The sequence below is a fragment of the Pantherophis guttatus genome, chromosome 4 (assembly GCF_059756535.1).
Source record: "Pantherophis guttatus breed Tessera chromosome 4, ASM5975653v1, whole genome shotgun sequence".
Lineage (NCBI taxonomy): Eukaryota > Metazoa > Chordata > Lepidosauria > Squamata > Colubridae > Pantherophis > Pantherophis guttatus.
Window position 1 is genome coordinate 64902675 of NC_142066.1, and position 17016 is coordinate 64919690.

The following is a 17016-nucleotide window of genomic DNA, read 5'->3' on the forward strand; positions in this document are numbered from 1 at the left end:
ATCAGCTCTCCACTGATGGTTCTTAAATGACATTGCAGTAATTTCATTTATTATTTGATTGCAGAGGAGGTCATCCTTATTTGACAGGACTTGCAATAGCTGGTGGAACATATTACCTAGGACTAGAAGGAGCCATTATAGGACCCATACTCCTTTGCATTTTTATGGGTGCCTCTAAAATCTACAGTGCTGTACTTGTGAGTCCAACAAATTAATTACCTGCTCTATTACAGATGCATCAGCCTTTGAAGATTTATTGGTAAACATTCATTCATCTATTTGTTAGATGTATAACCTGCCTTTCTTATAGAAGCTTTTAAAATATAACTTTTGGGATGCATTTAATTGTTTATTTACATTAATACTCACGTTAAAGCATGTGTGATACATTAGTAGGTATTTAGTAGGTATGTGGACACACACAGGCACACACATATATAGAGAGAAACACACAGAGAGATAGAGAGGGAGGAGAGACAGACAGACAGACAAAAAATACAAAGATAAAATCCAGATTTCCTATTAAGGAAATAATAATAAAACTAATAAAAATTAGTCTAGTAATGACATTGTCAAAATATGGGTTTTTTCTTATGTAATTTCTATATTTAATGCTTACGTGACTTGAAAAAATGTTAAAAAGGAAATAAACTAAATTGAAAAAGATGAAAATGCAAAATTATTCAAATGAAATAATTTGTAAATTGATACCCTTGCTAATTATTTCATATTTATAAAATCTATGACTTTCTAAAGTACACATCAGTTAGATTAAAAAAAAAGAATCACTATGGATTTTACTCCACTAGTCATTGCCCACTATAGGGAGTGCTCATCTCCATTTCAAGGCCATTGAACTAGCATTGTCCAAAGACATTTCTGCGGTCATGTGCCCAGCATGAGTTAACAAAGTGCTATTATCTTCCCATTAAGTGGTGCCTATTTATCTACTCGCATTTGCATGCTTTCAAACTGCTAGGTGACAGAAGCTGGGGTGAAGATGGGAGCTCACTTCATCGTGTGATGCTTGGGTCTCAAACCTGAACTGCTGGTTTTCCAGTCCATAAGCCCAGCATTTTAAAACCACTGAGTCACCATGCTAACCTGGGTATCAATTAAGCAGCAGTGAGAGTAGTCTCGGAACCTGCAAATAATGGGCAGCCTTGCATCAAAATCATAAAAAGTGATTTTCAAGGAAGTTGAAAATAGGTTTCAAGGAAAAAAACAACTTAGGGAGAGCTAGAGAAATGTATTTCTTAAAGCTCTTATTACCATAGAAATTACTTATAAGCTATAGCAATTCCTATCTTTTGTTGTCTAGCTGATTTCATAACTAATTCTTCAATCCATGTTTTGTGCAAAAATGCTGTAGTTTTGTCATAGGAAAAAATTCATAGAAATTTCAGTTAAGAAATGGTGAACTGAAAATGGCTCAGCTAAAAGTGGAGCCTATAATTGCAGCAGAATGAAGAGCCAGCGAGTAAACTGGTTCTTTATAATATTTCTCTAGACAAGGAGAGACTTCACCTCACCCACAGACAGTTGTTCCTCATGACAAAAGTGTAAGACAACAATCCACAGTTTAGAGCTCTGGGCGAATAAGGGAATACTATCTTGCTCAAACCGCAGTCAATGCCTTAAGACCAGTGGTTCTCACACTCCCTTTTCTATTCATTTTCTTAAATTACATGTTAACTACTTTTTAGCTATATAAGAACCTTGGACTTTGGACAAGTCTGAAAACACTAGGTGAGTTGTTTTCAATCTTCAATTAATTCAATTAATACAGAATGAAGCAAAATAGTTTAATATTGGATTCATTGAAGAATATGATAATATTCTTATATAAAATGAGTATACAAATAACAAACCAAGAGCGTGATCTGAATAATTTTCCTGTATTGGATTTACAAAACAGGCTTGTTAAAGCTTTCAAGAATTTTGTGAGAAGGGACTAAACAAACAAACAAATAAATAAAGTAAATTTTAACACAGAAGATCCCAACCCCTGGGGTGTAGCCCACTATCAGGCTGTGGCCTATTTGGAATTGGGCCACATGAGAGGCAGGCCAGTGCGTGTATGCGCATGCGCAGTTCCACTTGTGCAAATATTGCCCCAAAGTCTTCTGTTATCTGAGTGGAGCTGTGCTCAGTGTGTGCACGCCAGCCTGCTGCTCGTGTGGCCTCCATCTCCCATTGATAGACACTTTGGTCAGATGACTAGTATCTACAACTGCTAGATACAATTCAGTGGTAGTTACTGACAGATCTTCTTGATATTGTTCTAATACCAGCTCTGCCTGTTTTAGGATTTAAATATATTATTAAAGGACTCATTTACACAGTGATACTTGAAACCTTTTGAATGTTTGATACAATTGGTAAAAGGGAGCACTACACAATTTCTTACTATTTATTGCAATACAATACCAAAATATTTGCTATATGTAGTTCTCAACTTACAACCACAATTGAGCCCAAAATTTATGTTACTAAGTGAGAAATTTGTTAAGTGAGTTTTGTCCCATTTTACAACTTTTCTTGCCACATTTCTTAAATGAATCACTGCAGTTGTTAAATTAATAACAAGGTTGTTAAGTGAATCTGGCTTCCCCAGTGACTTTGCTTGTTACAAATCCTATCACCCTGGACACTGCAACCAAAATAAATGAGAGTCAGTTGTCAAACTTCCAAATGTAAATTACATGATCACGGGGATGCTGCAATAGTCATAAATATGAAAAATGGTCATGCCATTTTTTTCAGTGCCATTGTATCTTTGGATGGGAACTGTTGTAAGTTGAGGACTACCTGTATTAGAAAACTTTTAAAAGTTTAAATTTGTGATTAAAATTTTATATAGTATTGAAAATGTTATATTCCAAACAAGAAAGATACCATGTACTTATCACAGTCATGTGATATCATGTGTTGTTGCATTTCTGGTTTTTAAATTGTTTAATTTTTATTTTTTACAATATCTGTGTCAAGCTGCAAATACTTTTGGTTCCTTCTAAATTCTGTATTTTAAGTATTATTTTATTTATTTTATAAAGTATTTATTTCTAATAAAAACCTTGTACTATTGAGGAATTAAAAGATTGATTAATAATGTGAGTCCTTAAATTTTGAATTTATTTTACCTTTTTTTATTTTTTGTTGCTTTTTAATTAATAACACCAAAAAAAAGAACAAAAAGGCAAAACAAAAAAATAGCAGTAATAGTGATACATACCTTGTGAAATAGAAATAACACACATAAACAATTCTTTAACAAAAAAAAACATTTTTGGTTAAACATTTTTATGTATTCTTTTTTCTCTCTGACAGTAATGTTAAAGGACTCATTCAAAAAGTTTGTGAAAGCTTTTGAATCTTTGATATTTCTGGATAAATATGACCTAAAATGTAATCTGTTTTCTACAAATCAGAAAAGAACCTCCCACACTCATACCTGATTACTATCCCGAGATGGAAACTCTTAATTTCCCCTTTAAACAAACTGATAATCCTATTCATTTACATACTTTTGCCACATAGAAATAGGTAGTTTTAAATAATTTTTGTCAGTAAATAAACAAATCTGTATAATGTTTTTGATTCATTTAATTGGGTTTTCTAGTTTTAGAACTTATGCGAAGAATTGTGATATTCCTCTGGATTATTCCCCAGATACCTCTCTAGATGTCAGCTCAGGGGAGTTCCTTGCATGTCAGGAGCTGAGTTGGATTGATGGCTCTGAGCAGCCATCTGTGAGGGATTTGGCTGAGGCTACAGGTGGGGAAAGCATGAAGCTGTAGCTGGTCAGTGAGGAGAAAGAGGAATTGCTTTCTGCGCCAAGAACATATAGGGCAGAGAAATGGCAGGAGTAGAGAAAGGCAGCCAGACTACCCACAAGAAGAAAGCTTTGCCCTTCTTAATGGATTGCATTGGAAGCTAGGTATTTAGCCCAGCAGACAAATGGAAGTGATCCTGGGAACAACATGTTTGTTTCCTAGCTGTGTGTTTTCTGGTCATTGTGATTCTTGCCTCGCTTTGGATTGTGCATGCCTTGACTTGGATCATGCCTTGGAAACTGGACTTTTCTTGCCTTGTGAGCTCTCTTGTGTTGTGGATTTAAGTTTGCCTGATGTATTTATTTTGATTGAGAAATTTTCAAGTGACTTGTGGGCTCTTTGGCTATTGCTCTGTGGACTACCATTGGTCTGCTCATGGCTGGACTTAATTGGGACAATTCACAAGAACAGAACACATTTTAGATTATATTTATCAAGAAATTTTGAAAACTAAAAAGGATTCACAAACATTGAAAGGCTTAAATTTTAAATATTTAAGATTTAAAATTTTACATTTTTAACTTTTTTATTTTTTAAATTTAAATTTTTAAATTAAAAAAAATATTTTTTTTTAAATATTAGAAAACAAACAAACTCATGGCAAGAGACTGATGTTGTGACTTGCAAAATATATTATATGTTTGAGCTTATATTCACAGATGACCCAAATTATATATGTACCAAATATAAATTAATTGAATTATTAGAAGAAAAAGTTAAGAGTCTAGAAGCAACTCTAGACACTCTGAAATTCAACCTACAAAACCAAAAATCTCAACCTAAGCAAGAACACTATGCCAAATTGAACACAATAGAGAACAAACAGCTTCCAAAAAATTACCCCATATGAATCTAAAGAGAAAGACCAATGGAAATATATCACTTATAAAAGAATACAGCCACCAAGAGCCATGCCCCTACTGTCTACTCCAGTCCACTCCAGTGAAGCTCCTCTGGAGCTGAACAATCAGTTCATAATGTTTTCAGAGGTATGGAGCAAAAATCAAAGATGTGACTGAGAATCTAACTAAAATAATAAAACCCCATAGATTACTACTCCTTTCTTCTACATGTCCGGATGGATAACACAACAATGAACCTGAAAATAATAATAAAAGATTAAGAACAACTACGGAAGTGGTGTTTTCATCTACACTTCGAACAAAAGGCCAACATTCAGTGAAGAAGCAGAGGAATTTAGAAACAAACCACTGTCTTGAAATTGGTGTCATCAACAGAATTTAGGATTTTTAGATCATGCTCTGCATTACTTTACATGAAGGACTCCAGGCAAGTGATGTATGGCACCTCACAAGAACTGGGAAGAACATTTTTGCAAAACAACTGATTCACCTTATTAGAAAAGCTTTAAAATAAAATTGAAGGGGGTGGGTAAACAAACTACAACTTTTAGGACCTAATTCCAAGCAAATAAAACTAGACAACCAATCAAATAAAAATATAGGGAGTGAAGAGAAAAAAAGAAAAACTCCAAAACAAAGTAGATGTAAGAAGCACACTTGGGGTCAGCCACAAAGAATTTAAATGCCTTTACAACAGCGCTCAGTTTAGGGAACAAGCAGGATGAACTTGAAATACTAATACATGAGAGTAGGTATGATATAGTTGCCATTACAAAAACTTAGTGGGATGGAACTCATGACTGGAATGTACTGATAGAAGGATATGAACTAGTCAAAAGAAACAAACCCAACAAAGTAGGAGGTAGAATTGCATTATATGTTAGAGATCACTTCCTCTCCACAGAGATACACAAAACCAAGTATGAAAGCCTCCTTGAATGCTTGTGGATCAACATAAAATGAAAAAAGAATGACATTGCCATTGGTGTATAGTACTATAGACCACCCAACCAAGCAGGAGAAATAGATGAAGGTATTGCTAATTGGTTACCAAATGTATGTAGGAAATACATCACACTAGTAATGGGGGATTTTAAATATCCAGACGTCAACTGGGTGTACACCTAGCTATACCGGACCTAATTTTTATTAACAGAATAAATGATAGAGGAAGTTGCAGGAACTTTGGGGGAGAGTGAAAGAAAATCCTCAACTCCATTAGGTTGAAGCAAAAGGTTCTTTTATTAAAAAGATGTTGGCTTCAGTAAGGTTAGGTTAGCTCTGGCTTTTTCCGTCCTCAAGAGAGACAGAAGTGTTTCCCCTCATTCCAGCCTCACCCAATGACCAATCCATCTTCAGCCAATCGGGACTCACTTAGATGTTTGTGGTAATAGGCATTCTTTCTCAGGGTGCCTGGTCTTGGATTCTGGTGCAAACTGGTGCCAAGCTTCTTTGGACTTCATCACCTGTCATTCCCACCACTCCCTATTTCCCATCATGTACACACACAGCTTTATTGTCCATTTATCCCACCCCTCCATTTCTAGCCTTTGATAGCAGGATGCCTGTGAGGTGCCAAGCCGAACCTGGCAGACCTGACATTCTGCACCCCTTGATAGAGGCATCAGTCCTGCAGAGGACAATGTTCAAGTCTGTCAAGATCCTTATGTATCTTAAGCCTATCTTCTGGAGTGCTGGCTATTCCTGCTAGCTTGGTGTTGTTTGCAAATTTGATGAGTTCCCCTTCTATACCCTCATCCAAATCATTGATGAAGATGTTGAAGAGTACTGGGCCTAGAACAGAGCCTTGGGGTATGCCACTGCATACTTCCCTCCATGTAGATGAATTCCATTGAGGACTACACGTTGAGTGCGGTTAGTTAGCCAGTTATGAATCCATCTGGAGGTGATAAGATCTAACCCATATTTTTCTATTTTATCAAGTATTCGGTTATGGTCTACTTTATCAAATGCCTTATTGAAGTCCAAGTAGATTGTATCGACAGCATTCCTCTGGTCCACTAATTTTATCACATTGTCAAAGAATACAATAAGATTAGATTAAAATATCACCCAGGTAGACTAGTATTCTTCTGTAAGGTGCTTATGCAGCACTCTATCAGCAGCATGAACACAACAGGGACCTCTTGCGGTCTGAAAGGGAAGACTTGAAATTGGAAATATCCTAAGGGGCAATTTAAAGCCGTTTCCCACTCATCCCTGCCTTGATCTTTACTCAATAATATGTCTCCCGCAAATCCAATTTGGTGAATTAGGGTTTGATGAATCTATTTTAATAAATATTTTGCATTTTCTACAGATAATAAAGCACTAATGGAATATATCAGTAATGGCTAACCTTTTTGCTGTCGCATGTCAAAAGCGAGGGTCGTGCAGGAGGTCGCACAGGGGCGTACCCACACCCATAATTCAATGTGCCCCGCGCAGGCACATATGACCCTCCTGAGCTCCCCCCACTTTTGGCAGGCAATGGCATGGTGGAGCCAGTAGGCCTGTTTTTCACCCTCCCCAGGCTCCAGAGGCTTTCTTGAAACCTGGGGAGGGCGAAAACCGCCTTGCCCCCCCAGGAGGCCCTCTGGAGGCCAGAAACGGTCCATTTCCTGACTTCCGGTGGGCCCAGAAGGCCAGAAAATCAGCTGGCCAGCACACACATGCACACTGGAACTGAGCTAGGGTAATGCTTGCGTGCCCAGATATGGCTCCATGTGCCACCTGTAGCACATGTGCCATAGGTTCGCCTGTCAGGGTTCCAAGGAACACCCCCAACGAAATAAAACTCCGAGGCTCACATTGCCATTACGGCAATATATATTGTATTCTAGCATTCACTATGGTTTAATGAAAAAACTTTTGCATTTGTATTTTATAATATGTGCCTTTTACTAAGAAAATATACTGTATGTGTGTTATGAAAAGATGAAATAGCCATGGCATACAAGTAATGAAAGCACTATGCAAAATTGGAATCAAGTTCATTAATACCTAAGTAATAAGAACTGCATAGGGCAATTTTGTTCATATTTATTACTTGATAGGTATATTGTATAAATGAATACAAAATCAGAAAAAGTTTAAAGCACTTCAGCTTATTGTATCATAAATATAATATTTTCCAAAGGAATTTGAACAAAGAACTAGCTGCAAATGAATTATTAATCATTCGTTATTTATATTTTGCTCATCAAAAATATAAAGCATATGATAGCTAACAAGAAAAAACTATGGTCATTCATTCAATTTCTATAGCCACCCAACTCAACCAAGTTACTAAGCAATGAGGTCCCATGACATTGAACTTTATAACAATGCTATTTAATGATATAAATTATATCCCAATTACTGTTGTAACCCCAGGACTAACCGTAACAATGCCCCTCAGTTCTGCCCACATCTCATGTTGTCTATTTCATTCTGTAGCTCTCAAACGAGTAGCTTAGTATTCATAATCCACAAATTTTAACAAGTCCTACTTTAATATTCTAGAATATATTTAACTGATTTTAAAGCAGAATTTTCATGCCAAGAAAGAAAATAAAGAAACACCAAAGATATTCTGAACAAGAAAAAATGGCTATTTGCTAGATCACAAAAAGTCTGAGTGACTGAAAAATAAGAACTTTAGCTATGCTTAAATTACAAGTGAGTTGATTCTGGGAGAAAAATTCTCGGTTGTTCTTCAGCACCATCTAGTTGCAAAAAAGAATCTGTGGATCTGTTGCTGAGTCGAATGGGAGCAAGTCTTTGAAAGCTGTTTGGAGAATAAGGTATTTGTACTCTGGCTCTTTGGGAAGGTACCACCATCTCATCACTGGATAGCCAAGGTGTAAACTTCATGAAGGCATTTTGCTCAATATCAGCTGAAAATACTGGATTATCAATGCCTATAAAAAGTCCACCGAAGGAAAAATCAATAATTAAGTAAACAGAACATGATAACTTTCATCCTGTATTACAAAATGTATGCAAAATTGGAACTGAACTTGGTTGAAATAGCATTTGCAATTTTAAAAAACCCTAAAACTATTTTAACAAAGCAAGTTTCACAAAAGCTCTGCTGCCTAGATTATAGGACAACACAGTGGTTGAAAGTGAGCAATAGAACAGTTTAGTTCTGAATGTCATCTATGGAATTTAAAAAATCTTTTCTTTCCCTTGTTTGCCCCAAAAAGGAAACTGCATCCTCTAGAAAGTATGTGAATAAAATACATTTTATTCTGTGATATGATTTTTTCTTCTTTTTATATACCTATGTAAAAAAAGACAAGCCAACAACCGCAATGCTAGACAATATTACTACGGTATATATTCATTTCTTTACCATTTGTATCTGTGAAATTATCCTTGTTGACGTAATCCAGGAAATTTACTGCTCCACCTATCTGTGAATAGCCATAATCATTTTCCTCTGGTTCAGAAAACTCATTTTCTAGAATAAAATAATTATTATTTATATAACTGAGATAATTAGGTTCTGAGACAGTTTGCTACTTCTAAAAGTAAATTGATATTTAATTTTTTAAAAAGTATTGAATGTAACATATATTCAAACGTAACAATTTCCCACAAAGTAAAACAATTTCAGCTCTGATTTCTGTACAAATAATATATATAATTACAATTCCTCAATCTGTAAGTATGCTCATTGATTTCTGTTTTATTGTTAGGCTTTTATCATATTTTAGAACTTCTAAAATATTTTTATGTATGGCTCAGAGCAAATATTTCTGGATAAAATGAGCAGGATTATCTCTGAATAGTTTAAATTAGTTTTTTTTCTGCATTCAGGTTAGTGTTCTGGTGACTGCATAGACAAGCCCTACAATCTTCTTGACAAGATTGTTTAGAAGAAATTTGCCATTGCCTCCATCCTAAAGCTGAGAGAGAGGGAGTGACTGAAAGCAAGACTAGAAGTTATGGACTTTGGATTTCTAGGTTGATGTCTTAACCACCACACTGACTTGCTCCTAGGTTAAATTACAGATGCCTTATAAAATGAGCCTGTTTACCGAGATAAATTACTGAAGGGCTTTTTGTGTGCCTGAATGTTTTGACAACAGATTGAATAAGGTTATAGAAATATCCCTTTTAGTCAATTTTCACTTTTTAAAAGTAAATTTTGTTCCAAAGAATGCTGCTGGTGGTGGAGATAAAAGTTTGGTTCTTATTTTGGTCTTCAGGTAGTGTATTCTAGAATTTTCATGAAAAACAGGTTTGCCAGACTTAGCTGTTATTTTATTAAAAGTTATCAATGCATTTTTAAATTTAATTTTTTTTAAAATTACCAAAATTTTAAGCTGAAAGTCAAAACATGATCTTAGAAGATTACCATCTACTCCATAGACACTCACTCAGGGAAAAAGGCGATAAATATAATAAAAATTGGAAAACATTTATTCAATACGATGTTAGCTAGCAACGAATAGAAAATATTTATTTTCTACTCTGAGAAATGGTACTCAGAGCTTTTCTACTCTGCTGAAATTGAGAGATTCTAGGCAACTATAATCTCCATATTTACTCCATATTTATGTTTTAAAAAGGACATTTAACTTTTTATTTTTTAAAAAAGTGCATTTACCTTTGTCTGTTATAACATATGCAGGTAGGTTTCCATCTGGTATGACGGTACTATTTTTCTGAAAAAACAAGAAATGACCATACAAACACATATTCCATTTTGTACAGAATATATACAATTTAATATGTGCCATGTTTTTGCAGACCTAACATATGATACAATGTTTATATTTTATTTTATAATTAAAAGTATTTAGTTAATAAAAATATATTGCCTATTATATACACATTTTCAATTAATTTTAACTTTTCATAAACCAATTTATAAAACTAAATTTCTGTGTAATGTTCTTCTAAAACAGAAATAGGATTTTACAAAGATAGTTTATGCTCTCCCATAAACTACCTAGATTCAGGTGACTGATCTTAAAATAGCAACATAATAATAAACACAGGAGACAAAGCCATCGTAGGGGCTGCAGACTTTCCCTTTGCCACTCTTTTCTGCCCTACACACTCAACAAATCTGATCATTTAGAGGAGTATCTTTTCCAGCACTCCCCCCCCCCCCAAAAAGATGATTAGTTGGTAACACGTTATATATTTCTTTGGTATCATGTTTAGTAACTCCAGATTTCTACAGCCCCAACAGAAGCCATAGCGAATAAGTGTTGTGAAAGGAAAGAGAGAAGAACTATTTCTATTGTTGCTGGTATCTCAGCTGTTTCTTCCAAGAATCACTTTAATATCAACTGTTAGATTAGAGATTCTGGAGGCCCTGGAAACTTCCTACTATTTTAGAATAAAATAGAATAACAGAGTTGGAAGGGACCTTGGAGGCCTTTTAGGCCAACCCCCTGCTTAGGCAGGAAACCCTACGTGACTTCAGACAAATGGTTATCCAACATCTTAAAAATTTCCAGTGTTGGAGCATTCACAACTTTTGGAGGCAAGTTGTTTCACTGATTAATTGTTCTAACTGTCAGGGAATTTCTCCTTAGTTCTAAGTTGCTTCTCTCCTTGATTAGTTTCCACCCATTGTTTCTTGTCCTACCCTCAGGTGCTTTGGAGAATAGCTTCTTTGTGGCAGCCCATTTGTGGCAGCCTCTGTTCTCTTCTACCTTCCCATTCAAGTGAAAACAAGAAGGCAGATATTCAAATTGCAAAATTCAGTATTGAATTAAATACTCAATATGCAAACAGATATCCAGGCTTCAAAAACACAGCCATTGAATGGCAGTAAAAAATGCAGATATGCAGATATCTTTTTTAGATATGCCTAAGAGGGGCAGGTGAGTGGAATAGTCTTTCAGGAATGGGGGAATGAAGGCAGGATGCCAACCACAGGGGGAAGTTTTGATGACTGAAGTGAAAGCTTGCCTTTCTTCACCTTTTGCTATTGGATGACATCAAAGTCCATACCTCTAAGGGTTGTTTCTGGAATGGCTCAGGACAACCTTCATACCTCCATGGCAGGGGTGAAATCCAGCAGGTTCTGACAGGTTCTAGAGAACCGGTAGCGGAAATTTTGCACAGTTCAAGAATCGGCAAATACCACCTCTGGCTGGCCCCAGAGTGCGGTGGGAATGGGGATTTTGCAGTATCCTTCCCCTGTCCTACCCACCAAGCCATGTCCACCAAGCTACACCACGTCCACCAAGCCACGCCCACAGAACTGGTAGTAAAAGAATTTGGATTTCACCACTGCTCCATGCTAATCATAGAGTTTATTTAAATAATTTCTGATGGCCATATATTGGACTTTGTTTTTAATTTGGAGTATTTGACTAATGATCTAGAGAACATTATATTCAGCCTGTAGTAGTCAGGTCACTCTTGGTTTAGACGGTGAGATTGAGTAGCTTCCTGGGACAAACTGGCTATTAATTTGATTTGCCAAAGATGCCTTATGGATCCAGATGGATTTTGACAGACACTTGGGAATTTCCCAGCAATGTGCAGGCAGTTAGTTCCTTGATTGACTAATTGACCTCTAGAATCAGGCAGAATCAGTCTTATTTAACATGATTGGTTCTGAACAGCCTTCCTAAACTGGTATCAGGATATAGAGTAATTAAAGTACCAATAAAATAGCCAAAAAGTGAACCTAGTCAAGTGTGGGTAAGAGGTAATATTTGAGACTACAAGGAGACAATAAGAGAGGCAAACTGATTTTGAATTTAATAACTGCAGCAAGACTGTTGGTGGCACAATATTGGAAGAAGCAAGATTTACCTACAATCCAAGAGTGGACAATGAAAGTTACAAATCTAGCGGAAATGGCAAAAATCTCGGCGTACCTGAAGGATCATTCAAATGAAAGATATTTAAGAGATTGGAGAAGGTGGATAGATTATATTCAAAATAAATACCGGAATAAGAAATTGCAGATAGGTTATGAATGATTATATAGATATTTAGTGTGTCTTTAAGTAATAAAGCTAGACGGGTAATTAGGGAATTGAAGGAACAAGAGATGTGGAATGTCATAATTGTTTAGACTAGGATTGATTATGATTGTTGAAGTTTATACCCTGTAATTTGTTCTGGGAAGGGGAGGGGGGAGGGGGGAGGTTGAGGTAGGGAAGGGGGGGGGAAATATGTAAACTTTTTGTAAAACTTTTCAATAAAAAAAAAAGAGAGAGGCAAACTGCTTTTACTTTTCATCTCTTAATACAACAAGCAAGATAGTGGCTAGCAATCTTTTCTACAGTTGCTTGATGGAAAGAACTAAATAGATTTCCTAACTGGCAGCTAATTTGCTCAGTATAAAATTTCATAAAATTCTAGCATTGGAATGAACCTTAAATCTGACATTAAAAGCATCCAGATCCATTTTACATGCACTACTATTAAGCCAGGATAGTAGTTATCAATATTTGTCCCTTTTTCTGTCAGATAAAGAATCTTACATATCTTCCTGTTAACAGATTAACAGAGTTGGAAGGGATTCTAGAGATCTTCTAGTGCACAAGCAGGAGACCCTATTCTGGACAAATGATTTTCCAATTTCTTCTTAAAAACATCCAATGATGTAGCACCACCAACTTCTGATCACAAGCCATTCCACTGGTTAATTGTTATAATTGTCAGGAAATTTCTTCTTAGTTTCAAGTTGGTTCTCTCCTTGATTAGTTTCTATATATTGCGTCCTACTTTTGGTACTTTTGGTAAATAGTTCCTCCTCTTTCTGACAGCCCCTCAAATATTGAACATTGCTATCATTCACCCCTGGTCTTTTCACTAGACTAGACATACTCAACGCCTGCAATCGTTCTTCATATGTTTTAGCCTTCAGCCCCATAATCATTTTTGTTGCTCTTCTCTGCACTCTTTCCAGAATGTCTTTTTTATATTGTGGCAACTAAAACATGATGCAATATTCCAAGTGTGATTCCCAGGCATTACAAAGTGGTATTAACACTTCCTGTGATCTTGATTCTATCCCTCTGTTAATACAGCTTATGATTGCATTGGCTTTTTTGATGGCCACAGCATACTGCTGGCTCATATTTTAAGTGGTCCAAGGAATTCCAAGATCCTTTGATTATCTTTTCTAGTTTTACTTTAAAGTTATTTGGATAAGCTGAGTCAGCCATTTTCTGAACACATTCTTCCTGGTTCTTGTGAAGTGCAGCCCATCACTTGCCAGAAGCTCTTCATGTAGGTAATGCAGACTACAATCTAGGACTCTAAAATTATCATGGTGGCACCATCTCTTAAGCCAGTGGTTTATTTTTAAAATTCTTTGTTCCCTCATTGGTTGTTGACGTTTTGTTGGAAGTACAGATGAAAATAACACCTATGATCCTAACTCCTTAATTTCCTTGCTGAGCTGCTTAGTCTGTTGATATTGTTTTTAGGTTTATTGTCCTGTCATTTGTTCACACATGAAAGAGAAGAAAAGAATAGTAATCTGTGAGCAAATTTTAGTAAGGCTCTTAACCACATCTTTGTTTTTTGCTCCAGGGAGACAACATACCTCCCTAGATTGATTGTCTCATCTATAGATTGCTGTTTCCATTCCCCTGAAAAGTAAATCTATCACCAACACTTGCTTTTTTTTCCTAGCAAAGTCTGGGCTACTTTTCTTCCTATCACAGGAACAAATGTTGCTATCCCTTCTCCAGATGTCTGCATACTTTCTTCCTGGGGGAGAATATGAAATCAATTGCTCAACTCCAGGGACTGCACTGGACTGGGTTGCACTAGATAGCAGGGACAATGCTCTTGGTTGTTGTATTCTTCTATAAGTGACATGTTGCCATCAGGTTGCCTCTAAAGGTTCATTTGTTCTCATAGTTGTTTGTTCCTTGTGTTCAGTTTGGATATAATTTTCTTCCTTTGGTTGGAGGTTCTCATTTTGTAGGTTGAGCCTCACAATGGCTAGAGTTGTCTCTTGACCTTTCTTCAAGTAATTCATAGTTTACATTTGGTACATGTGTAATTTAATGAACAAGGAAAGATGAACACAAGTAGACTACCATATCAAATGTTTCCACCTAATTCAAAAAGTATGATAAACAAATAGGATTAGCTAGCTATGAGGAAGCAAGGCAGGTATGACATAATAGGGATTACTGAAACATATCTGGTGGATGGGTACACCTTGTTTCAGAGGGACAGGCAGCAAGAGATGAGGTAGTGTAGTGCTGTATATTAGAAATAAACTTGCTTCTAGAGAGGTCTACTGGCCTGGTGGTAATATTGCATCTGGATTTAAAGACTGACAGGAATTACAGACTGCCAAACCAATCAGATAATGAAGATTAAAACTGATAGGTCTCAAAAATATGGTAAAAGCAGGATATACAGTAAGCATTCTAAACAAATAAATAAAGTTGATGCCATTGGTCGATTTCCCTTTGTTTTTAGGTTTTGCTTAGGCAATCTCAAATGTTTGATCTTACCCTTTTTTGGCCACGGTCTTTCTTGTGAATTTTGTTTAGTTTCTTATGGTGATTCAAACCTAGTTTTGTGCTCTTGAAAGATTCTAGTCTTTTCCTCATAGTTCTGTGAAAAATTTCTTTATTTTGCTTCTCATCTTCATTAAGAGTTATTGCATGACGGCTGTACAGAAATTTTTGCTATAACAAAGAGAAAAAGAAGATAGCAAAATATATATCTATATTTAATAAATCTATCTAGCTACATATTTTTATTTTATATTGTCCCATTTATAATTAATTCATTCCCATCAATCTAGACCTGAAAGTGTAAAAATCGTGATTGTTAGTGCACACTTAGTACATACTGCTTCATAAACAAACAAACAAAAAGAAATATAACTCAATATCTGGAAAATTCTACTATTTATGTATTTGATTTATACCCATCTGCTTTGATGAGAGCTCAAGACAAAATCTAAAACTCAATTGTATAAAGTATACTCAAAGTATAAAACTTATGCAACCATGTTTTTCATTTTTATTTTTCCCCTTTGTTTTTTAATTGAATTATACAGCTTATATGTTATATTAAAGATGGAAAAATTTTGAAGTGATTTATCTTTGTCTGATTTATTTATATCTCAAAAATCTGGATTTTTAACAGGGCTATGTAGACTTTTTATACCATTGTAGCTGCTCATAGTCCCTTAATATTATTGTCAGGCTCTTTGTTGTATTAATTGTCCCAACATGAATAATCACTGGACTTGATTATTTTGGAAAGCCTCTCTGTCACATCTTTGATATTTGCATCTGAGAGACAATATACTTCCCCTGATAGATTATCTGGTCTACAAATTATTAATTCTGATCTTCTGAGAAGTGAGTCATCTATCACAAACACACCTCTAAGTCCCTTCTCCTGTTGTCTGCATGTTTTCTTCCAGTGGAGGATATGAAATTAATTGCTCAGCTCCAGTGGGGCTGGACTGGAGTTTACTAGGAGTTCTTCATTTTCTTGACTGAATCTCAAGATGGCTAGGTTTGCCTCCAGGCTCTTTACTTTTTTTCTTCCAGTAATCCAGTTAGTTTATTTGATGCAGGTATAATTTGGATTCTCTATGGCAGGGATCCCCAACCCTGGTCCATGGCCCAGTACTGGGCCAGGGTCATTGGGAACTGTGCCACGCAAGTGGCGAACGAGTGCACAAAGCTGTATTTGCACAAGTGGCATGCCAGTGCAAAAAAACATCCCCTCTCCCTCCCCTGCCATCCAGTCCACAGAATTGGAAAGGTTGGGGACCACTGCTCTATGAGTATAAATAAATACATGGCACATAGTTTAGAAATCACCATGGCAGTTGTCTGTTTTTCCAGGACTATGTTATTCTTCTTACCAATGCTCTCAATAGTTCTAAGGCAGGTTCTTTTCTTTCCCCTTCTCCTTCCCTACCCCTTTTTAACTATCTTTTTCCTTTCTCCATTTTTTTCAATACTGGACCTTTGGATCCCTTCATTCTTTTAAAAAGTAAACAAAAATTCCTCACCCAAAATTTGGGCTTTAAGTGTCCTTGAAAATACTGGTAAGGTGAAGAACCTACTGAAATTTCTTCAACTGTAGTTTCTTACCTCTTGTCTGGGTTTATACAGATATAGTTGTAAAGTATGATGGGTAAATATATCCTCTGAATCTCGAATGCTTTTCCTTCTCTGTTCTAATGCTTGCATATCAAGGCAGACAGAACTGGCAGTTTCTCTCCTGAAGTAAAACAAACATTTAACAATTGCTTTGTTACACAGGATTTAACAAATAAAACAAGCCAACAATCTTAAAACAAGCAAACATTTTTAGAAACCAAGAATAAACTTTGCATCATGATTTTTATAAAA

At 35.8% G+C, this 17016-nt stretch overlaps 2 protein-coding genes across 2 annotated transcripts in view; one reads left to right on the forward strand and one right to left on the reverse strand.

The window, feature by feature from the left end:
* TMEM245 (transmembrane protein 245) overlaps positions 1-664 on the forward strand; it is a 54894-nt gene extending 54230 nt beyond the window's left edge. Inside the window, exon 16 of the mRNA XM_034416356.3 lies at positions 65-664. Within this exon, the coding sequence (XP_034272247.1) occupies positions 65-215 (151 nt within the window). The 3' untranslated portion in view covers positions 216-664. The remainder of the gene's footprint in view (positions 1-64) is intronic.
* Positions 665-7723: 7059 nt separating this feature from the next.
* SLC9A3 (solute carrier family 9 member A3) overlaps positions 7724-17016 on the reverse strand; it is a 29791-nt gene continuing 20498 nt past the window's right edge. The window contains exons 11-15 of the mRNA XM_034416358.2: positions 16756-16885; positions 15148-15324; positions 10299-10356; positions 9039-9146; positions 7724-8601 (exon numbers count right to left, since the gene is read on the reverse strand). Coding sequence (XP_034272249.2) covers positions 8354-8601; positions 9039-9146; positions 10299-10356; positions 15148-15324; positions 16756-16885 — 721 coding nt within the window. The 3' untranslated portion in view covers positions 7724-8353. The remainder of the gene's footprint in view (positions 8602-9038; positions 9147-10298; positions 10357-15147; positions 15325-16755; positions 16886-17016) is intronic.